This window comes from Gracilinanus agilis, chromosome 2 (assembly GCF_016433145.1).
Source record: "Gracilinanus agilis isolate LMUSP501 chromosome 2, AgileGrace, whole genome shotgun sequence".
Taxonomy (NCBI): domain Eukaryota; kingdom Metazoa; phylum Chordata; class Mammalia; order Didelphimorphia; family Didelphidae; genus Gracilinanus; species Gracilinanus agilis.
The window spans coordinates 78,591,334-78,616,060 of record NC_058131.1 but is presented as its reverse complement, the minus strand read 5'-3'; the positions used below and the strand labels follow the sequence as shown (position 1 = coordinate 78,616,060).

At 39.5% G+C, this 24,727-nt stretch overlaps 1 protein-coding gene across 2 annotated transcripts in view; it reads right to left on the bottom strand.

Annotated features, from left to right (window-relative positions):
* The window catches only part of CLEC3A (C-type lectin domain family 3 member A), a 63,450-nt gene extending 39,306 nt beyond the window's left edge, over positions 1-24,144 (bottom strand). The window contains exons 1-3 of one of the 2 annotated variants that reach the window (XR_006505436.1): positions 23,658-24,144; positions 7,523-7,779; positions 106-1,628 (exon numbers count right to left, since the gene is read on the bottom strand). Coding sequence is in view for 1 of the 2 variants with exons in the window: in XM_044663256.1 (XP_044519191.1) it covers positions 23,658-23,688 (31 nt within the window). In the remaining variant the exon portion in view is untranslated. Of the gene's footprint in view, positions 1-105; positions 1,629-7,522; positions 7,780-23,657 lie in introns of those variants that run through there. The other variant, XM_044663256.1, reaches the window with a different exon arrangement.
* Positions 24,145-24,727: the final 583 nt, after the last annotated feature.

Genomic DNA, 24,727 nt, shown 5'->3' with positions numbered 1-24,727 from the left:
TTTCTTTCTTTCTTTCTTTCTTTCTTTCTTTCTTTCTTTCTTTCTTTCTTTCTTTCTTTCTTTCTTTCTTTCTTTCTTTCTTTCTTTCTTTCTTTCTTTCTTTCTTTTCCTAATGACTCTTACCACCCTGAATTCAAGGAACTTATATTCTAAAGGATTTAGCCCATAGTTCTTCAGGATCTCCTTGTGGATGTTAACCTCCCTTAGGGAACTTTTTATTCCAATCCCCTCAGCTCCCTTTGATATGTTTTCTTTTATTTAATATAAGCTTCTTAAGAACGAGGGTTTTCTTTCCTTTTGCTATATTTGTAGCAATGAGATTAGTCTAGTGACGAATACACAGTAAATACTTAATAAATGTTTTATCTGTCTATCCGGTACATCTCCAACAATAAGTACATATAAGGTGATCTGAGGGAGGAAAGAGTCAATCTAAACATTAGGAGGTCTTCACAAAGTTCTACTCCAACATGGCATGGAGGGAACCCTGAATTCTTGAAGGTTATGCCATGAAGTACAAGCTAAGCAGGGTCCTACCATGCTGGAAAAGCTTGAGAATGGTCTTTTCTATTTACCTTCCAGAAATTGTTCTAAGCATTAACTAAAGGTAGTATAGTAGTAATTCTAGGTTTTATGTGATGCTGGGCAAGTTCATGAGTCATACTTTGAACAATACATTCTATAATTTTGCCAGGAATCAAAGTCAAGTTCAATGTTTAGCAGACTCCTTTCTCTCTAAGATATGACAGCATACCATCTCATCCCAGTCTACGTGGGTAGAGGCCAATATCCATTTCCAAACTCATGTCCAGACTCAAATCCAGGTGTAACCTCCTTTCTGGAGCTAATTTCCTCTTTCAGGACTTTGTGTCCATAGCTCACCATGGAGTTTTGGACTTATTGTCAGGTGCTCTTCTGATGCTTGTCCTTGGCCAAAACCATGGAGCTTTGCACAGTTGTTACTTTAAGTTAGAGATTGACTGACCTATCTGACCACATAGGTTACAATCATGTGATCAAATTCTGTGAGGGAGCCTGGTATGGTGGGAAGTATTAGACCTGGATTCATAGAGTTGAAAGGAACCCTAGAGATCATTCATTCTAACTCCCTTATTTTATATAGAGAGAGAGTGCTTCATCACACAGATGGTAAGTATCAGAGTTGGGGTTGGAATTCAGTCCCTCTGGCTCCTAACCCAGGGTTCTTTCCATTATGTTATGCTAAGTCACAAGACCTGGATTTAAATCAAAGATGCTATTTTTGTGAAAATACTTTGGGGAACTAATAATTTTTCCTTTATCAGAATATAATTGGACCAATATTTTTGATTTAGGGAACTATGTTATATGATGGACATTGGTCTCCTGGCTGTTCCATGAGGAATAATACTTGGCACATAGTAGGCACTTAATAAATGTTTTATTGATTGTTTGATTGCTTGAACAAGTTGTAGTCCATGCAGAAGAGGCTGATTTGTAGTGAAAGAGGAATGGTGGCAAATCCATTTGAAGGTTGATTGAAGAATTTTTAGGCTGGAGAAAAGATGATTTAGGTTGGGGATTCTTAACCTGAGATCCACAGACTCTCAAGGGCTTTCTGGATAGATAGATTTCAGGGAACCTATGAACTTGGATGGAGAAAAAAAAAAAAGGTAATATCTTTATTTTCACTAACTTCTATTTCAAGTTTAATATTTTTTTCAATGATCTAAAAATGTTATTCTGAGTAGTCTATAGGCTTTACCAGATGGCCAGAGCAGTCTATGACACAAATAAAGATAAAAACCCTGCAGCTAGGTAAACTATTATATCTATCTCCAGGGATATGATGGTTGTCAAGGATGGGACTTGCTCTGCTTTATTCCAAAGGGAACAAGAAGGATTGGTTAGTCAGTCATTCAGTCAATAAATATGTATTAAGAGCCTACTATGTACCAAGCAGTATGGTAAGTACTGGGGATACAAAGAAAGGTAAAAGATAGCTCCTGCTTCCAAAGAGCTCATGGTCTGATGGAGGAGACAATAATTTGCAAATAACCATGTGTAAACAAATTATATATAGGATAAATTTGAAATAATGGACAGAGGAAAGACATTCATTAAGAGTAAGCAATGGGGAGAAAGTACAGAGGGGGAAATTTCAGCTTTTCAAAAGTTAAAGCTATCGAAAAGCAGGATAGGCCACCATGATAGACAAAAGGTCTATAAGGAGAAGTTGGATGGTTACTTGTTGACACTGTTGTAGAATAAATAGTCCTTTGGTGTAGGCTGAACAAGATGACTTTGAAGCTTCTTTCCAACTCTTAAATGATGAGTCTATGAAGTCATTTTCCTATTTTGGACCTCAGTTTCTTCACTTGTAAAAATGGAAATGGTACTCTTGGCTCCATCTTACCTCATAGAATTGCTCTGAGAAGAGCTCTTTATAAATGTGAATTGAATATTGAGTCTCAGAGCATGAAGGGTTCAGTCTAACACCTACAAGTAGCAAGAATATCTCCTCATTGCTGACAAGTGGCCATTCAATATGGAGTCAAAGACCCCCATTATTGGAGAAATGCACTTCCTCATGAGTGTTCATTCCTCTTTTGGGAATTTCTAATTCCTGACAGGTTTCTTTGTACTGAAACATAATCCTTCTCTCAGCAAATTCTACTCATTTCTCCTGGTTCTGCCCCATTGGGAGAGCCTAATTCTGGCTTCCTTTAATTCTCAGCTCAAGTCACGCTTTCTGCAAAAAGCATGTTGTACTCCTCAACCTTGGTGCTTTCCCTCTGAGATGATCCTTAAGATCTTCTCCTTCTCCTTCTCCTTCTCCTCCTCCTCCTTCTCCTTCTCCTTCTCCTTCTCCTTCTCCTTCTCCTTCTCCTTCTCCTTCTCTTTCTCCTTCTCCTTCTCCTCCTCCTCTTCCTCCTCCTTCTCCTCTTCCTTTTCCTCCTTCTCTTCCTCCTCCTCCTTCTTTCTTCTTTTTTTGCCTTTCTGTATCCCCAAGCAGGGTCTGGCTCATAATAGGAGTTTAAATGCTTATTGACTTGACATCCATGTGGCATCCTTTTAGATAAGGCAATGATGTTTTCTCTTGACGGTTCTCTAGCATTCATCTCTCTCTCTATGTGACTCTTTTTTCCCCTCTCTCTGTCTTTCTGTCTCTGTTTCTTTGTCTCTGTCTCTTCCTCTCTGACTGTCTGTCTTTCTTTCTCTCTCTCTCTCTCTCTCTCCTCCTCCTTCCCCCCACTCCAAGTTTTCCAACAAAGAGTTGGACTAATGTTATTCAGGAAGTCAAACATTTGAGTAACCTGCTATTTCTGGGTCTGCTTCTTTTAAATTTATTTTGAGGCTGACTGGATTTCTTCTGTGGTGAACAACCAGCCTCGAAATCAGGCACTATTTATCCTTTCTCTACACAGAGAAAGTACAGTCCAGAAGGAGGAAAATCCTTCATGAGTACTGGCTGTGAGCCTCTGCAGGCTAAGCTTCAAGGAAAATCTCTTTCCACTTTGGACAAAAACAAGGAATGTCTTGTCCTTTCTTTTGGTAGTCTGTCTGCCTTGCTCCCTTTCTAAACCATCCTTCAAATGCTGCCAGATTAATCTCTCTTATACACTGTACTATACTGATCATGTCATTCCCCTGCACAGAAATCTTTAGTGGTTCTTTACTATATACTTAGTAAGAAGGCCAAATTCATTTGCATGGCATTCAAGGCCTTCTATAATCTGATTCCAATGTGTCTCTCCAGTCTTATTTCATAGAATTGCCATTCTAGTCACACTGGCCTACTCACCTTCAGGAGAACACACCCAGGAATATTCTCCTATTCTCTTTGTGACCTCTTTTCCCTGTGACCTCTGTAAAACTTGTTCTATCATTAATTCTCCTTTATCCTTGATCTTTTTCCTTCAACTCTTTCAATCTTCTTGTGCTCACTGAAACCCAGCCATCGCTTCTACATTCTACTTCTGCCTGCATCACTATGCAACCTCTCCTCCCTTGAGGTTTAGTTCATCCAACTATATCAGCCAGTTTGTTTCCATATTGCTTTCTTCTATTGGTCTATTGGTCATGTTTTTTCACTCTTCTCAATGACAATAATTCATAATTAAAGTTTGCAAAAAGCTTTCTTTGTACTAACCCTATGGGGGGAGGACATCCAAAAACTGTTATTCTCCTTACCAGGTGAAGAACCGGAGGTCCTGAGAGGTTAAGTGACTTGTCCTTAATCACACAGTTAGGTGAGATTCAAAACCAGGTATCCTGACTCCAAGTCTAACATGTGATCCCCTACAGTATATTACCTTTCAGGGAATTCTGTACCTGGCTCTCCATCTTCCTTTCTGCCAGACCTCTGTTCATATATTTGAACACTTTAAAATATCCCATAATATCCCATCATCAAACACCTTAGCTCCCTAATTCAACTCAACTAAGTAAACATTTATTTAGTACTGTAAACATGTAAGACATCATAATACAAAAGTATTAGGGAATACAAAGGCAAAAATGAGAGTTCCAGATTTTCAAGAGCTTACATCAATTAATTCAACTCCATAACTTCTATATTCAAAAAAGTCATCAAATCTTAGGCTTTGATATCACCACAAACACTTCCATTTTTATAACAATGGATCATGACATTCACCTCTCTGATCACAAGCAATAGTACTTCCATTTCTCCTTCTGCCTCATTTTTCCTACATGTAGTATTTTTTAAATCCTTACTTTCTATCTTAGAATCAATATTATATATTGGTTCCAAGGCAGAAGAGCGGTAAGGGTAGGCAATGGGGTTTAAGTAATTTGCCTAGAATCACACAGGTAGGAAGTGTCTGGGGCCATATTTGAGTCTAGGACCTTCCATCTCCCAGCCTGTCTCATTATCCACTGAGCCACCTAGCTCTTTACATATAATTTTTATCCTAACTAGGAGCTACATTCTTTCCATCCTTCCCTGTTCTCTGATACCAGTTTATGGTTCCATGATACTCCCCTCAGTCTTGACTTTATAGTTAGACAATTCAATATGCAGCGCCTTCTGTCCTTGAATAGCTTACTTTTTATCTTTCCTACTTTGCACTTCAAATTCCTTTAGCTCTTTCAGTGTCTTATCAATAGCTCAAGAGTCTGGGAAAGAAAAAGTGGACTTTTTTCCTCAGCAAAACTAATTCTTCTACTGATGTCCTTGCTCCCACCTCCTCTTAAATCCTCCTCTAAGATATTGCTCCATTGATTATTCCTTCACATTCTCTTCCTTTTCTTCCTCCTCCTCTTCCACCCTCCCACTTTCATCTCTAATCTCCTTTAATATATCTATTGGTTTCTCCCATGTTCCATCCAAATATTCTCAGGTCTCAGCTGCCCTTATATGCCTTTATTTTACTCTTTAATTTTGTCTAACATATCAAAATTCACTTCCTTCCATTCTCTTCTATTCATTCATTTCTCAACTTGTAATTTGACTTTATTTTCTTCCACTTCACTGAAACTTTTCAATTTAGGGCTGAAATTGTTGATCATCTTCTCATGAACACCCTCTTCTACTTTGGCTTCTCTAATACTGTTCTCTCTTGGGTCTTCTTTGCATCTAATTGTTCCTTCTGCGCCTACTTTGCTGTGCCATCTTCCATCTCTCACTTTCTAAATAGAGAGCATCTTCTTTTCTTTTCTCTGTACTTTTCTCCTTGAGATCTTATCTGCTCCCGTGAGTTTAATGACCATTTCTATACAGATAACTCCTCAGTCCCTATGTATCCATTCCTTATCTCTTCCTTCTGCTTCAGCTTTGCATCTAAGTGCCTGATGGATAACTCTACATGTATGTTCCATAAGTATCTCAAACTCAGCATGTCCAAAATGGATGTCAATGTCTTTTCTCCTATACCTTCCCTTTTCCATTCTTCCTATTTCTGTTCTCAGAACATCAGCATCCTGCCAATTAACCAAGAAGATCGTTTCTTCACTCTTCCTTATTCCTCATTTCTTAGATGTAGTCAGTTGCTTAGTTGACAACCACTTGTCAACTCTAACTCCTTAATATCTTTTGTAACCACCTCCTTCCCAAAATCACATCTCTGCTATTTTAGTTTAAGCTTTCTCACTTGGACAATTTTAATTGACTCCTAATAGGTCTGTTTACTGAGGCAGCTAGATGGCTTAGTGGTTAGAGCACTGGACATGGAGTCAGGAAGATCTAAGTTTAAATCCTGCCTCAGACATTACTGTGTGACCATAGGCAAGTCACTTAACCTCTGTTTACCTGAATCCAGTGGAGAAGGAAATGGCAAACCCCTCCAGTTTCTTTGCCAAGAAAGCTCTATGAACAGTATTGGTCATGAAAAGTTGTACAGAACTGAATGACTGAACCAAAAGATTTCTTTACTCTCTACCACCAAATTCTCCATTCCATATCAAAATTCCTTTCCTAAGACAGAGGTCTAAACAGATTATTCCCCTGCTCAAAAATCTTCATAGCTCATTGTTGCTTCTAGGACAAAAATTACAATTTCTTCCTATCTAAACCTGCCATTTAAGGTCTTCTTCAATCTGGCTACAACCTACTTTTCCATATTTATTTACCTTCATGAATCTTACACTCTAGCCAATCTGGACTCTTGGGCATTCTCCTCCAAATTTCATATTCTATCTCTCACCTCTGGTTTCATACACACCATCACTCATAGATGGAATATACTCAGGTCTTTGAAGAAGTCTTATGTCAAAGTGTACTCAGGAGCCACCTCCCCTATGAAGCCTTCCTTTACCTCCCAGTTGTTACAATTTCCTTCCCTCCTTATATTTCTTTGTATTTATTCTCTGAATGTTTTATCCTCTTCTCTCTCCTTGTTCCTAGTAGAATATAAGCTCTAGGAGACCAGACTCTGTTTTATTTTTATCCTAGTATATTTGGCTCCTAGGATCAAACCTAGCACATAGTAGACGCTTAATGATTTTTCTTGAATCAAATAATCTTTTATGGATTAAAAACTCTTTTCTCATAATAACCCTTTAGATTACTTAATTATCTGGGGCCCAGAGAAATTATGTGATTTGCCTAGAAAAGTATAAGAGCCAGGATAATAAGATTTCAGAGTTGGGAGGTACTTTTAGGTATCATTTTATCTAGTCCCCTTTTTTGTATATGAGGACACTGAGACACCAGTGGCCATTGACTCCACATCTCATACTCTGTCACTGCATCCCTTGGATATTGCCATCCAATATTGTATATGCATTTTTTATTCTTTTTACTGTCCTCAAATTGGAATTTTAGGTACCCGAGAAAGTACCCCATGGCCACAATCTTAAGACCTGAAGACAAGGAACACAGTAATCAAAATGAATGGAAATTAGCACTGTGAAAGAGTCTAGTACAGGAAGAGTCTGATATTGGGGTTAGTCCATTGTCCCCTTCAGTCTTCAACTATCCTGTGAACTCCATGAGGTCAGAGAACAGGTCTTATTTAAATTTTGTTCCTGCATAAGTGCTAGTCATTATACCCACAACCTCTTCCCTGCCCCAACATACCCAGAACAGATGCTTAATATGTATTTCTCAAAAAGGAGACCAATTAATTAAATTGCTGTCTTTTGATTTGAACCAAATGACTGTAACTCATAAACAAATTTCTGTGAAATGTTTTTTCTCCAAATAAGTAGCTCTTGGCCAATTTCATATTCATTGCAATGTTTTCAGGGAAATAAGTCTGCTACTCTTGGGCTGGTTACATGATTGGTACTTTTTCCAGGTTTTGAACACTGAAGCTGAAGCTTAGAAATGTCAATCTGAAAAAAAAAAAAGAAATAGTCTAAATATACTGTTCAGGTTTAAATTATGGCAGGAGTGAATCACATTTGGTTTAAGAAGACCTTGGCTACAAAGATGTTTAGAACCTGAGGCTAGAGCTGTAACCAGGAATTTTAGTACTTGAAACAAAATCAGTTGAATGAGGTGGACTGTTTAAGATGTCCTATCTTGTGTCAGATTAAGGTAGACTAGAATCCAAAGTCATGAAATCTGAAGAGGTTGAAGAACTAGAAGGAAGCTGAAAAAAGACTGGAAGTCAGTTACTTAACTTAGTGAAGAGGAAGAGTGATCTGGAGGTCGATAGGAATTGGAAAACATGAAGTGAACTTGAAAGAAGGACAGGAGATTTCTGAGTGATGGTGACAGAGGGAGGGACTAAGAGTGGCCATGATAAACAGTTACATACACCTTTTGGCCCTATGTGACTAGGGATGAGACAAGGGTCATACAGCCTTGGAAAGGAAACCAAAATATCTGTTGTCTTCAAGGGAAAGATTGATTACGGTGAATTCTCAAAGATGGAAAAAATGTCAGATGAAAACTATAATATGAAGGGAAATTTGTTAATAATAGAGTAGGCTTTGACCCAGCAATACCACTACTCGGTCTGGATCCTAAAGAGATCAAAGATAGGGAAAAGGATCTGCTTGTACAAAAATATTTATGGCAGCTCTTTTTGTGGTGGCAAAGAATTGGAAACTGAAGGAATGCCCATCAATCAGGGAATGGCTGAACAAGTTGTAGTATATAATGGTAATGGAATACTATTGTGCCATAAGAAATGATAAACAGGATGATCACAAAAAAAAAAAAAACCTGGAAAAATTTATGTAAAATGATGCAAAGTGAAGTGAACAGAACCAGAATGTTGTACACATTAACAGCAATAAAGCATGATGACCAAGTGTGAATGACAAATATTATTGGCAATGTAAGGATCTAAGACAACTCCAAGAGACTCATGATGGAAAAAGGCTGCCCACCACCACTGAAGGAGTCTGAATACAGATTGAAGCAAGCCCTTTTTCACTTCAATTGCTTCATAAGCTTTTTTTTCTAGGGTAAGTGATATGATAGCACATGTATAACTAACTCCAAACTGCCTGCCATCTTGGGAAGAGGGAAGGAGTGAGAAGCCAGGAGAGAACATAAATCACACAATGTGAAAAAATTATTATTAAAAATTGTGACTACATGTAATCAAGTAAAAAAGAAAAAAAGGAAATTTGGGGGAAAATATTAGAGCAGGAAAGAGAGGGCAGAAGAGATAAGGAACTGGGCACAACAACTAGGGTTTAATTTTCTATAAGGATACTGCTCCAGTGAGCCTGGCATGAGTCCCCAGTGCCAATCAGTGAACAAGAATTGAGCTTTAAAGCATGAGGAACCCTTAAAATTCAGAATGTACAGGATGTCCACTTTATCACTTCAATTAAATTAAAACCAACAGAACAAATATTCATTGTTTCCTTTTTAGATATCTGCATTCTGTGCTAGGAAAAATATAGGATCCTTTTCCACATGAAACTCAGTTTGAAGGGAGATAAGAAACAAACATCATTATAATAGACAATATTACATGATGTATATGTTAGAGATGCTAAAATGAAGTACACTGGGATGAGACAAGCACTTTTCTTATAGGGAGATCAGAAAGGACTCCCTGGAGAAAGTGGTAAGAGATCTGCATTATGGTGTGTAGCTAGGTGACTTAATGGTTAGAATATTGAGCTTGGAATCAGGAAGACATCTTCATGAGTTCAAATCCAGCCTTAGACCCTTACCAGCTGTGTGACCCCAGGCATGTTACTTAATCCTATTAGCTTCAAGTTGCCTCATCTGTAAAATGAGCTGGAGAAGGACATGTCAAATTACTCCAGTATCTTTGCCAAGAAAACCCCAGAAAGGGTCATAAAGTCATACACAAACGAAACTGTACAATAACAACAGAGTTAGGATACCTCCCTATCTTCCCACTTTTTCTATGACTGCCTCCTAAGTATTTCTTCACTGTTGTTACATGACACAGTGGATAGAGAGCTGGATCTGGAGTCAAGAAGAACTGAGTTCAAATTTAGCCTCAGACACTTAGTAGCTTAGTAGTGGCCTTGGACAAGTCACAACTTCTGTCTGCTTCATTTTCTTCCACCATAAAATGAGGATAATAATAGCACCTGCTTTTTAAGATTTTTGTGAAGATCAAATGAGATAATATTTGTCAAGTGTTTTTCCCAGGACCTGGTATATAGTAGGTACTTAATGAGTACTTGTTTCCTCTATTCCTCCCTTCTTTCAAGCCAAACTCTCTTGCCTCAAAAGTGATTAGAAATTTAAGAGTTCATTTGTTGTTGTTCAGTTGTTTCAGGTGTATCTGATTCTTCGTGACCCCATTTGGGGTCTTCTTGGCAGACATACTGAAGTGGTTTGCCATTTCCTTGTTCAGCTTATTTTACAGAGGAGGAAACTGAGGCAAACAGGGTTATATGCCATGCCCAGGGTCACATAACTAAGAAGTATCTGAGGCTTCCAACTCCTTGATTTTATCAGTGAAGAAATGGAAGCTCAGAAAGGTGAAGTGACTTGACCAGGGTTTTACAGCTTGTATCAGAGGCACAATTTGAACCCAAGTCTTTTTGTCTCAAAGGTCAACATTTTCTCCACCTCACAACACTGCCTATCCAAAGCACTTACCTTACAATAACCCCAGAATGTGGGCAGGGTAAGAATAATTTTCCCTATGGAATTCCCTCATCCCTCAGCTCATGAGCTATCTCCTGTGGACAACATTTCCTAATGCTCTTGTTGGCAATGCTTTCCCCCTCTTCCTTAAATTATTTTGTCTATACTTTCTTGTTTACATACTCCTTGAAGGCAGGAATTAGTTCCAATTTGTTTTTTTCATCTCCAGAATCTTGTACGTGGTATTTAATAAATTCTTAAGGAGTTGTATTGGATTGTCTTCAACAACTTGGTTGTAAGATCCAGAAGAAAGCTTCTAATAGAGAAACTGAAGGTCATTTTCCATTTGAAAAGACACAGATAGCACTGATAAATTAAATTAAGTTATTGTTAACTTGGGGAAAACACAGAACTACTAAAATAGTCAGAAAAACCAAGTCTTTAATCAGGAAAGAGATAGTGTTCAATATTCCACTGCCACACAGAGTCAAGTGCCTAAAAACAACACAGAGCCAAAGGCTCTAGCACTCTGGCAACAGTATCTTGGAGAGGATTACCGCCGAAGAACAATAGAATTTGGGGAACTTATATATCTTTTGGGGAATTAAGGACAGTGTGATAAATAGATTAAATCTACCCTACCCATCTTTAGATTTAATCACCAAAGGTGAAAACATCTCCACTTAACTCTCAAGTTGGGAGGTCTGTGACCCATGTGTGGTAGAGTGAGTGACAAATCAGAATTTACTGACTGCCTCCTGGGAAGTTCTAAGAAAAGCTTTTGTTGTGATTGGACACGTAAACTAAGAGGAAGGCACAGGAAGTGATGCAAAAGAAGCTCCTTTAAAAGAGAGCTCAGTGAGCTCAGCCTCTCTCTTCTGGTTTGTGAATGGGACCTGAAGGAGTTCTGGTTTGTGACCTGGATTTGGAGGAGCTCTGGAGATGGTGAGACTGTTCTTAAATCTTTCCTTTGGAATTCCACATGGTGAGCGTAAAGGCTAAATCTTCCTAACCTTCTCTTAAGGAACTTCCCTTTCAAAGAGACTCTGTGACTGAAGCTTTTGCTTCATACGCCTCCAAGACCTTTGGGCCTCTGCCCTCAGTTCAAGGCTTGGCCTTTTCCAATTGAGGAATAGTTAGATCTGCTTAGATTAAACCAGGGACCTAAGTGAATTATTTAGTTTGTCAGGTTAATTATCTTACCTATAGGCAATTTTCAGATAAAGAAATCAAAACTATCAATAAGCACATGAGAATGTGTTCTAAATCTCTAATAATTAGAGAAATGCAAATCAAAACCACTCTGAGGTATCACCTCACACCTAGCAGATTGGCTAAAATGACAGCAGGGGAGAGTGATGAATGTTGGAGGGGATGTGGCAAAATTGGGACATTAATGCACTGCTGGTGGAGTTGTGAATTGATCCAACCATTCTGGATGGCAATTTGGAACTATGCCCAAAGAGCACCAAAGGATTGCCTGCCCTTTGATCCAGCCATACCATTGCTAGGTTTGTACCCCAAAGAGATCATAGGGAAAAAGACATATACAAAAATATTTATAGCTGTGCTCTTTGTGGACACAAAAAACTGGAAAATGAAGGGATACCCTTCAATTGGGGAATGGCTGAACAAATTGTGGTATATGCTGGTGATGGTATACTATTATATTCAAAGGAATAATAAACTGGAGGAATTCCATGTGAACTGGAATGAACTCTAGGAATTGATGCAGAGTGAAAGGAGTAGAACCAGGAGAACATTGTACACAGAGACTGATATACTGTGGTAAAATCGAATGTAATGCACTTCTTTTGTTTTTTTTAAACCCTTAACTTCTGTGTATTGACTTATAGGTGGAAGAGTGGTAAGGGTAGGCAATGGAGGTCAAGTGACTTGCCCAGGGTCACATAGCTGGGAAGTGTCTGAGGCCAGATTTGAACCTAGGACCTCCCATCTCTAGGCCTGGCTCTCAATCCACTGAGCTACCCAGCTGCCCCCTGTAATGTACTTCTGTACTAGCAGCAATGCAATGACTCAGGACAATTCTGAGGGATTTATGGAAAAGAACACTACCCACATTCAGAGGAAGAAATGCAGGTGTGGAAACACAGAAGAAAAACAACTGCTTGAACACATGGGTTGATGTGGACATAATTTGGGATGTAGACTCTAAATGACCACCCTAGTACAACTATCAATAATATGGAAATTGGTCTTGATCAATGACACATGAAGAAACCAGAGGAAATGCATATCAGCTACAGTTGGGGGAGGAAAGAGTAAGAACATGAACCATGTAACCATGGAAAAAAATTTTTTTTTTCTAAAAAAAAAATAAATGAATTTCTTACTTTCTGACTTGAGGTTATTCATTAATTGGGAATTGATAATTATTCAATTCCCTGGTGACCAAATTTTAATATATTCAACCAAAAAACCCTTTTTACCCCTTACAACAGGGAAGTATGATTGCTTGACTTTACCATGGTTACAAGGAAATAAGAAGTCCAGCCAATACTCACAGGATGCAAAAGGGCTAGAAAGAAACAGTAGCTAGAGGCTGGGGTATCAGAGAGGGATCTACTTACAATGTTTATTAAAAGGATGGTCCCTATACTGATGTAGGTGTCCTTGGGAACAGATCTCTGATACAATAGGGGAAAAGGGTATTTAGCATTTGCTTAGCTCTGCTAGCCCCACCTAAACTGGGATTATCAGGTATTTTAAGGTCTATTATTCAGTCTGAAATGGGTGAGTCTGGGATTTCCCTGGAATGAATTATCAGGGGACTGAGGCAGAATTGGGGTCTCCAGATTTCAAGTTGACACTAGTATAGGGGTAAGAGCCTTGGACTAGGTACAGATGTTAACTACCATTTATACAGTGCTTTAAGATTTGTGAAACACTTTATCAATATCTCTTTTCATCCCTACAACAACCCTGAGACTTAGGTGCTAAGATTATCCCCACTTTACAGATGAGCAAATGAGGCAGAGGTTAAATGGTTTGTCTAGAGTCACACAATGAGTTCAAATCTAGTCTAGTGCTCCACCCACTAAGAAGGATTATGATGGTTCTTGGCCCCAGTGGGCAGATTAGGAGTCAGGGCAGGATATTTCAGAAACTACTAGGATGATCTACAGAAAACTTGTCAACCATTAGCACTGTTTCTGACTTGGGAAGTATTGGGTATTTCATTTCTCAGGTGGAGGTTTGATAACCACTTGTCAGGGAGGCTACAAAACAATTTTTCTTCAGGAATATTACTGGACCAGGTATCTTCTGAGGTCCCTTTCAGTTTGGAGACTGAGATCAAAGTCTGAGAATCCTGACTCTCTCTGACCCTGGCTAGCTATATAACTTCTGGTAAATGATCCCCTCTCTGAGTCTGTTTTTTTTTTTTTTTTAAAAACGGGGATGGGAACTCTTTCCCTCCCTGCTGTCAAAAGGTTGTTGGGGTGAGGCAGCCAGGTAGCTCAGTGGATTGAGAGCCACGCCTAGAGACAGGAGGTCCTAGGTTCAAGTCCGGCCTCAGACACTTCCCAGCTGTGTAATCCTGGGCAAGTCATTTGACCCCCATTGCCCACCCTTACCACTCTTCCACCTATGAGCCAATACACAGAAGTTAAGGGTTTAAAAAAAAAAAAGGTTGTTGGGAAGAACGTTTGCAAAACTTAAAGCATTCTAGAAATATTGACATTAAAAAGCACTGTGGTATAGTGGAAAGAGAGTGAGACTTGGCATCAGAAAATTGGGGTTTGAGGGTTGCTTCTACCTCCAGCTACTTGTATGAGTATGAGAAAATCCCTTGCCTTCCTCAAGCTTCCTCATCCATGAAATGGGCATAGTGATACCTGCACAATTTATCTGCCACAGGATGGTTAGAAGAAAGAGGTTTGGAAGCTTAAAGTCCTATAAGAATGTGAGAGATTGTGATGTATTATTATTCTCCAAGTAAAACTGGCTAGCCCATATTGGAATCAACTTTCTGACTTTGGACTCACAAACAACATGACCTGAAAAACTGAATTTACAAGGCCAAGAGAAAAAGCTTCCACAGAGCTAATGCACACTGAAGGAAGGTTCTGCAGATTCTTCAAAGCCCACTAGATGGCAGAATGACTGTACCTAGTAAAATCCACAATGCACAGCAGGTCCCTAGTCAGTGTAGGAGTGGGGTGTTGGGGTGGGGTGGGGGGAACATTTCCTTAATTGCTTCCTTAATTTCTTCTCTATCTACTGGTTTTAGATACTTTCCTCCTCCTCTACCTCCTCCTCCACCACCTCCTCTTCCTCCTACTCTTTCTCCTCTTCATCCTCCTTTTTCTCCTCCTCTTCCTTCTCCCCTTCTTCACCCTCCTACTCTTTCTCCTCTTCCTCCTCCTCCTCCTTTTACTCTTTCTCCTCTTCATCCTTTTTCTTCTCCTCCTCTTCCTCCTTATTCTCTTCTTCTTCCTCCTCTTCTTCCTCCTTCTCCCCTTCTTTCTCTTCATCCTTCTCCTCTTCATCCTTTTCCTTTTTATCTTCCTCCTCTTCTTCCTCCTCCTCATTCTCCTCCTCTTCTTCCTCCTATGTCAGTGAAATAGCCACAGAAAATAGTATGTGGCTCTGAGACTCAAAGTGTGTGCCAGATGGCTCTTTTGTCTCCAGGAACAGGCTGACATCATTGAGAGATTTATGAGGGACACAATAAGTCCACCACAGTCCCTGACCCAAGGACTGGAACCAGGAACAATTTCAGCTCCCCCCATTCAGATAAAGAACATTAAGATTTATGTGCTTCTACAGATTCAGAGATTTTCAGGGTTGGAAAGGATCTCAGAGACCATCTATCCCCATACCTATCAAGTGATTATCTTGCCTTTCCTGGGAGACCTCCAAGGACAGGAAGCACACTGCTTTCCTAAGGCACCCCAGCAAGGGCAGTTAGGTGATACAGTAGAGGGAGTGGAGAACCTGGAATCAGGAAGATTCACTTTTCTGAGTTCAAATCTGGCATCAGACACTTTCTAGCTGGGTGACCCTGGGTGAGTCACTTTGTCCCCATTACCTACATCTTACTGCTCTTCTGCCTTGGAACCAATACACAATGTTGATTCTTACTCAGAAAGTAAGGGTTAAAAAAAAAAGGATATATGAGAAGGGAGCAAGGTCTCTTATTGGTTCCATCCTCAGAAGTAACAGTAACAACTTGCATTTATATAGCCCTTTATGGTTTTAACATGGTACTTCTCTTCTCCTTCCTTCCCCCACACCAACCATAGCCCTTTGAGCTAGGTAGCAGGAATACCATTATCCCTGTTTCACAACTTAGAAAACTGAGGTCCAGAGAAATCAAATATCTTATTCAGGATTACATAGTTAAGAAACATCAAATGTAGGAATGAAAGTCAGGTGTCCTGACTACAGGTCCAATGCTCCTTTACCTATAGAATTCTGTGCCTCTCCTTATAGACAAAATGCTACACCCACAGCAGAGCTGGTCTTTGAGGGTGACAAATGAGGGGGGGTTACCTCCTCTGCCCATCAGCAGGCCACTGGGTGACTGTGTTGCCATGGTGACTCAGCTACTGGTTGGAAGGATGCTGGGAACTCTCTGAAAGGAGTTACATTTAACCCCTTCTGAACTGGGAGGAAGACTACCTGAAGACCTGTTCTTTCCTTTATCCTTGGGAGGTTCTGCATCCAGCAATTCCATTCTCAGGGAATTCTGAGGAAAGTCTATACAGGTTCTCCTAAAATCTTTTCAGGAAAGCAGAATCTTGCTGCTGGCATTTTAATTTGCCCCTCCTCTTCCACTTCTGTATCTCCGGCAAGAAACCTCTAAATGGTGTCACAAAGAGTGGAACATAAATGAAAAACAACCACCTAGATATAAACAGCCCCTTTATCTAGGAGACAGTTTCCAAGTTTGCCTCTGTAATATATCAAACGCATCAGGGATTTGGGATTTCTTCTATGGGAGTGCTTTCTTGAATGATGTGAATTATAATCTCTCTACAAATTTCTAGAGCCCTCTAATGTAGCTGTAACCAAAAAATTCATCACCTGTCAGCCAGTCTAGTAAAGAACCTCTCTGAAATTCAGATGATAATCATATGGTGAGTACCATGTTTGAAGTCAGATCATTATATTATAGAGTCAGAGACCTGTTTTTGCTGGTATGACTTTTGAGAATCTAAATTCACTTTCATTAGGCATTGGAAGAATACTTCAGTGAAGGCTGTAAAACATACAATAGTTTTAGCTTTATAATGAAGAGTATCTGAGTGGGATAAATAAAGTCCCTGGAGTTTGTTTCTTGGACTCTGATAGGCTGGCCAGCTTTAGACTTATTTTGCTTGGATCCAGGCCTCCACGGTTCTTGGTCTTTTCCAAACCACAATTCCAAATTGTATAACATCTCCTCTTTCTCTTCTCTCCAACTCCTTTGTTAAGTATTGTCTTCACCCAGTAGAATGTAAACTCCCTGTGGGCAAATATTGATTTTCTGGCTTGGATTTATATCCCTGACTCTACATAGTGCTTGATAAAAGCTCTATCTGTCTATCATCTATCTATCTATCTATCTATCTATCTATCTATCTATCTATCTATCTATCCAACTATCTTTTTATCATCTATATTTCCAGCTATTTTCTATCTACCTACTAATCTATCCATCTATTCATCTCTCATCTATCTACCTAACTATCCATTTATTATTTGTGCATCTATCCATCTCTTAACTACCTATCTGTCTGACTCTGTCGCTATCTCTATCTATCCATTTATCTAATTTATCTATCTAATCTTTTCATCTATCCATCCTTTCATCCATCGACTCACATATCCATCCATCTAATCTATTTATCCATCCATCCATCCATCCATTCATCCATTCACCTATCTATCCATCCATCCATCTATCTAATCTATCTATATAGGTCAAAGGGTTGAGTGACTTGCCCTGAGTCACACAGTTATTAAGTGTATGAAGCCAGATTTGAACTCAGGAAGATGAATCTTCCTGACTCCAGGCCCAAGTATGCTCTATCCATTGCACCTAAGACGTAAGCCAGGTCATAAGCAAGGCATCAAAACAAAATCCATCCATCCATCCATCCATCCACCTATCCACCCATCTATCTAATCTCTCTAATCTCTCTCTGTCTCTCTCTGTCTCTCTGTCTCTGTCTCTGTCTCTGTCTCTGTCTCTGTCTCTGTCTCTCTCTCTCTCTCTCTCTCTCTCTCTCTCTCTGTTCCATCTATCTAGTCCTTGCTTCTGGGTAGGGATCAGAGCTGAGACCCATAACTATGGTAGCTCAATGGGTTCTCTATCTAATGCCTTCTTGGCATAGAGTGTTGAAGCCAGGAAGTCCAGTAACATCATACAAACTAGTTAAGACCAGTAACTGAGAAGAAGGGCAGCAAGCAGAGGCACAGGGCCAGAGATAGTAAGCAGTGTCTATGACATTTTGAGTCTTTTTTTCAGTCAAGTCTGACACTTTGTGACCCCATTTGGGGTTTTCTTGGCAAAGATACTGGAGTGGTTGGCCATTTCCTTGTCCAGGTCATTTTATAGACAAAGAAATAGGTCAAAGGGTTGAGTGACTTGCCCTGAGTCACACAGTTATTAAGTGTATGAAGCCAGATTTGAACTCAGGAAGATGAATCTTCCTGACTCCAGGCCCAAGTATGCTCTATCCATTGCACCTAAGACATAAGCCAGGTCATAAGCAAGGCATCAAAACAAAATCTATGGAATGAATGGGAATGAAATATGCATGCAATAATGGTCTATCAAGAGAAGAAACAGGGCACTGGGTTTGCCCAAGAGTGCTCTCTCTTTGCTGTACTAAGGTACCCCATGAACATATTTTTATCCTGGGCCCTTCAGGCTGACCCCAACCTCTATCTTCTGAAGTTCCTTTATCAACACAACCCTCATTATTCTCTTGAATGATAGCAATGCCACCCAAAAATGAAGAGTTGGTCTTTTTAGCCACTCGGGGAACCATTTGCAAGGTAGATTCCCAGAACAAGGCTATCCCTTCAAGGTCTGAATTCATTCAAAATCAAAGCTCCGGAGCCCACACCAATGTGCCTGACTTTTATTGGTAGCTAAGGCTAAATGTGCTAACAGGATCAATTTTTTTGTTTAAAATGCAATAAGCACATTGGAGTAGCTAGGTGGCCTAGTGGATAGAGCGCTAGGCCTGGCATTGGAAGGACCTGGGTCCAAATTGGACTTCAGACACTTGCTACTTGTGTGATCTTGGGCAAACCACTTAATCCAAATTGGCTAGCTCTTAGCACTCTTCGGTCTTAGAATCAATACTTAGCACCAATTTTAAGAGAGAAGGTAGGGGTTAAAAAAATGCTATAGGCACTTTGATCCAAGGAACACTACTTTAATCATTGAAATTTAAAAACCTATCATACAAGAATTAAAAGGATATAAAACTCAACTTCCTTCAGCAGTCAGGATCTGAAGGAAGTGCCCCTCAGGCTGTTGGAGCTGGAAAACATTTCAGACAATCTTTTTCTCTCCCCTTAGGCTAATCTTTTTATAATTCAAGTCACCAGATTTGCAAAGTACTAGGGTGGATTTGAGCCAAAGGGCAGGGTGGAAGATAAATTGCTAAACCAGCCTAAACTCCTCTTATACTTTTACCATTCAGTGAAAGGTCACAATTAGTTAAAAAGTAAAATCATTGAACTAAATAGCAGAGTAAAAAAAAAAGCAAAAATAAAATGGTTAACCCCAGCTGGTACCCTCCAAATAATAAGCCCAACCAACATGGGAAGAATGAGTCCATTTGGCAATACATGTAACCAGGACCACATGTGGAAAGGGCCACTTGTAGGGAATGCTTTGGCTAAGACCATATGTGTATGGGCAACTCACAACTCGGATGCTGTTGGTATGACCATATATTCTGGTGATGTTGCTGTATTGTTGTTGACCCTGTTGGTTCTTCTCCCTGGAGTCAAGGGCACTGAAGTCCCTTTCTGATATATTTTCTTCCAGGTATGAACAAAACCTTTGGGTTTCATGACCAATGGCTCAATATCATTCCACTGGTGTCCTGGTTGATACTGGTTGCTAACAGACATACTTTCACAGGGTACATGACTTTGGCAACCTATGGTTCTAGTGGGAGACCTTAGCAGTATGGAGTTACTTCTTCCTCAGAGGAGAAAGATGCTCCCACTTCTCTAGTTGGTTCATCAAAGTGCCATAACAAGGAATCAAGAAACCAAGTTCTACCTGACTCTTGTGGTTCAAGGTAACTTCTGCAGAGGAAGAAGACTACCATTCGATCAGAGGGAACACAGACCTGTCACTCCACGAATCTTCCTTGTGTACACACCAACTTCTCTTCCTAATTTTCTTCTCTTGGTCATTGTCTCATCTTTAGTTCTTTTTCTTTCTTTATCCCCTCTCCCTCCATCCAATAAGTTTCTGTCTTATTAATTTTTTATTCTCAATATCTCCTGCATTTATCCATCTCCTCCTCTCTATCTCTAGAACTATATTATTTCTTGCCTAAATGATCATCATGGACTCTTAACTGGTTCTCCATTTTCAATCTTATTTCAATCCAACTTCCATATAACTGCCTATATCATCTTTTTAACACAGAGATTTAATTATATCCCTTCTCTTCTCAAAACCTTTAGCATCTCCCCATTGTCTAATCAGCAGGAAGTCCAGACTTGCGGTCCTGGCAGTCAAATCTTTCATAATCTGAGTTAAATGTCCTTTTCAGCCTCATTTTACACTGAGTACTCCCTTTTACCTCTATTATACTTTAGCCAAATTATATGTGAATAGAGATTCAGATCTGATCCCATCATTTCCCAATGTCATGCTTATGGACTCACCACTTCCTTCCCCAATGCCTTCCTTGCTCTCCCACCTATTTCTGTGTGTAACATTTATTCTTTCCATCTCAGAAGCCACATCCTCAAGGAAGCCTTCTTTTATACTTCCATCTTGAGGATTTCTCTTCCTGGGAATTTCTACTGTGACTAATGTTATCTTAGACTTATTATGGAACCTCCTCTACTAGCTTGTAAACTCCTTGAAATGAGTGGCCTTAGAATAACAGAATAAAAGAATTTAGAGATTGTCAGAGTTCTAAGGGACCTTAAAGTATAATAATGTTAGAATTGGAAAGGCTTTAGAAAAAAATAAAATATCAGAATTTAAAGGGCCCTTTGAATGTGGAACAGGATATTAGAGTTTGAAGGGACTTTAGAAGATTGAATGTTAGCCCTGAAATGAACTTTAAGGGTCAGTTGCTGAGAAACTTTCAGCAGAATAGAATGTTAGTCTGCAAAGGACTTCAGGACATATAACACAAAATGTGGGAGGTTGGAAGTCAGAGGGACCTTACAGTTCATCAAGGCTGACTTTCTCATTTTCTTTGCAGGGGAATAAATAGAGTCCTAATGAGGGGGAAATGATTTCTTTAGTACCACCTGGTTAAGATTATTCTTTGTCTACCCAACAATACCCAACTCTGGGTTCTGTATATAGTAGGTGATCAATAAATGACAAGTGAATATTTAATCAATATTCTGGGTATCGGTCCAGATACAAAAAGTATTTATCCATGCATGCATGCATGCATGCATGTGAATGTGGGTATGTTTGCATGTGTATGCATTTGTTAAGTCAGCTTCTGCCTGGCTGCAATCCTTTGTCTGAGTGAGACTCAACTTGAATAATTCATAAAGCCCATTTCCTAACAGCTTTGGGGCTGCTAACAGGAGCCTGCTTATTGCTTGGAGACTCAGCATCATCTCACACCAATCAGAAAGCTAAATATTGGGCCCTGGGTAACTTGTCCTTTATGAGAAAGGAGGGAGGCTGCCTGCAGCGCCTAGTCCCCGGGGCTCAATCAGAGAGCCCAAATGAAAGGGGCCTTGGAGACCAGTGTAGACCTGCCTCTTTGTCTTACAGATGAGGGAGGCCTGGATTGTCAAACTAGTAAACTGCAGAGCCAAGGCTCCAGCCCAAGCCACTTAACTCCCAGCCTTTCCTCTCCATACTAGGTCAGTAACATTCCCAACAAAGGGCCATTCCAGTCAAGGGTGGATTTTAGAACCTTAAAGGTCTAGTTCAAAATCCACCTGGTTTTGGATTAGGCAGGCTATGCTCCCATGTTGTACTAATTTTAAGAGAAAAATGGCATTTTATTGGAATGGGTGACATGCTGACTCCCAACCTGTTGATCCTCTAATATTTCAAAGGAATTCTTATTTTCTTAAAGTAAATCCCTACAAGGAATAGTTTACTCTAATATCAAATACAATGAAGCTAGAGTCAGAAGACCTGGGTTCTAGTCCTGATCCTCCTTTTTATACTAGTTGCCTGATCTTGGGTCAGTCACTTCTCTTCCTTTACCTGTAACATTAATAGATTAGCCTCTTGATAGAAAGGGGAAGAGCTCAAGATGTAAGGGAAGGCACACATTTCTTTAGCTGGGGCCAATGTAGGAGGTTTATTCCCCCTCTTAACTATGATTTCTTTTTCTTTAATGCAGAGGAAGTAGAAAGGAAAGAAAATAAATGTCTTCTCATTGAAAAATATAATTTTTGTTAATGAGTTGGGCTAGATGATCTCCAAGGTCCCTTTAAGTTCTAAAACCTATTAGGATCCTGTGTTGTGGACCAAGACTGGTTCAGGCTAATCCAAAGGTTCAGGTCAGGGATTAGAACAAAATCTAACACTTAACAGAAAGTAATGTGTGAAGGGAAGCCCTTCCCAGGATCACCCATTTGGGTCTGGCCGGCTTCCTTGCGCTCTGGTGAAGGTCACGGGGACTGTGGACTCCATACTTGATCAGGAGAAGATTGAGCTTGGCTCAGAAGGGAGGGGGAGGTTAAAAGGTTTGAGATGCTCTCTATTCCCTCGACTGGAAGATAGAGGAAAGAGCCATGTGGAGAAATAACCATGTGGCTAGTTAGAAATAGGCTTTTTCCTTTTGTCTGCCTTCTTTTACACAAGTAACTATTAATAAACTCTATGGAAATTAAGGACCAGAGTTTACTTTAGTTATAACAGTTTGTCAACACGAAGTTCAGGAGAGGGACCCTCCCTTCTGTAAGATTTAAATTAATTGTAAGATATTTTAAGTATTATTTTTTAAAGTTTATTATCTGACAAAATACAACTACGTGACTAAGTTTTTTCTACCTGCTTAAAAAGCACACTGCAACAAAGTCACGGACAGGTAGGAAAAGAGACTTAGACACAGACCTCCACCCACTTTATATCCTATCTACACCCATAATGACAGGAAGTAAGTGCGGTTCTGGGAATCACAGTTTTGCTGGGGATCGCATCTTCACTGGGCACAGTAGTTTTTAGGGTAATAGATTCCAATTTCACACTTTTCTCTAAGCTTTCTAGAGCAGTTTTAAAATAGACAAGAGGGCAGATTAGCCTCATGGCTGCCATCATTGCCCTGATACGCTGCCAGCTGCTGCATTTTTGCTGCAGCCCCAGATGTATTATTTTTTTCTATTATTTTCCTCATTTTTTAGATGAAGAAACAGAATATAACTGAGAGTAAGTGATTTGCCCTGAGGCATACAGCTAACAAGTATCTAAGGTAGGATTTGCACTCAGTCTTCCTTTTCCAGTTCCAAGTGCTCTAATCACTGTAGAAAATGTATGTCACAGGTGATGATGATGATGAAAGTACTTTCTGAATAATGCACACAGAAATGAGTTATTATCAGCCTTTGGAGGAAAGAAATACTTGATTTATAGAAAGAAAGAAAAAACAGGGTTAAGAGATGAGAAAGCATGCCCCTCTCCCTTATTCAAATAGGTGAGGGATTATGGGAATGGGACATCAAACCTCCTGTCAAACCTGATGGGGGTGCTGGTTTTGCTTTGGATTTCTCTTTTATTCTTTGCTACAAGGATGCCTTCTTCGGGTACGGAGGGCTGAGGATATACTTGGAAATGAAAGTCATAAAAGTAAAATATATCCATTAAAAACTTTTTTAAGAAAGAGAAAAAAACTGCATTGATTAGATATTGATAAGAGATTTGACTTCAAGAACCATTTCCAAAAAAAGCCAGAGCTACTTTCTAGAATTTAGTATCTTAAATTTATTATTTAATACCTTTTAAATCTATGTTAATTATTAATTTAAAAATTCATCTTACCTGATACAGATTTGTGGATCCATAAATTCATGTGCTGTCTTGCCCATTAGAATGAGAGGGCCTTGAGGGAGAGGACTATCTTCTATTTCTATTTGTATCCCCAACAGATAGTCTCATGCTTTGTACATAATAGCCTTAATAGATGTTTTCCATTCATTCATAAATTATCAGAGATGTAAGGGACCATAGATCCCATCTGATGCTACTTTCTTTATAAACTGACTCTGAATCACTTTTTCATCTTTATCATACCTTCATGTACTCTAATCAAACTCATCTAATCTCCATCTCATCATTCTCGACCTATTTCTGATCACCCAGTTTTTGCTCACACCAAGCATAATGGTCTTCTCCTGTCCCTCATCCTCCTCAGTCCAAATTCTGTTTCTTTCAAGACCCACTTTAGCCATCATTTCCTCCATGAAGCCTTCCCTATAGCTTCCCTCTTCATGTTTCTAAAAGCACTGCCTCTGAACTTCTCCTTCCCTTGTGCTCCGAGTCTTTCCTCCCATTAATTTGTAAACTCTCTGAAACCAGGGACTGTGGAATATTTAAACATTTACTAACTAAATCCTATCATGGAGCATAGTGTTTCCCATATCTGCTTAATAACTGCTTGATGAATTGAGTTAAGTTGAATTCAGTGGTAGTGGTGACTTCTTTTTGTTTTGCAAGTTCAGATTAGTTTTTTCTACAAAACGATGAGTTTTCTTACAAAAGGGTGCAGGGATTTCATTTCAGTGTCTGGATGGCTCTGTAGCCATTGGTTTCCTGCTCTGGAGCAGTGGTACTTTGGGCTGCTCCTCATGTTCAATCAATGACAGCCAGGCAGAGTTTAATGCTATGCGTGATATTTTATTCATATTTTAATGTAAACATAACTTGCTTTTTAGGCACAATATAACCAAAGCTCTAAAGCAACAGGGACAATTAAACAATATTTCAAATCACTTCGATCAGGCTTGAGTTCCAAAGAGGCCTTCACAGTTCCTTAAGGCAAATCAAGACTTTCCTTTGCTCCAGGAAAACAATCATTCATTTGACTGGAAAGAGGGTAACACAAACAGCAA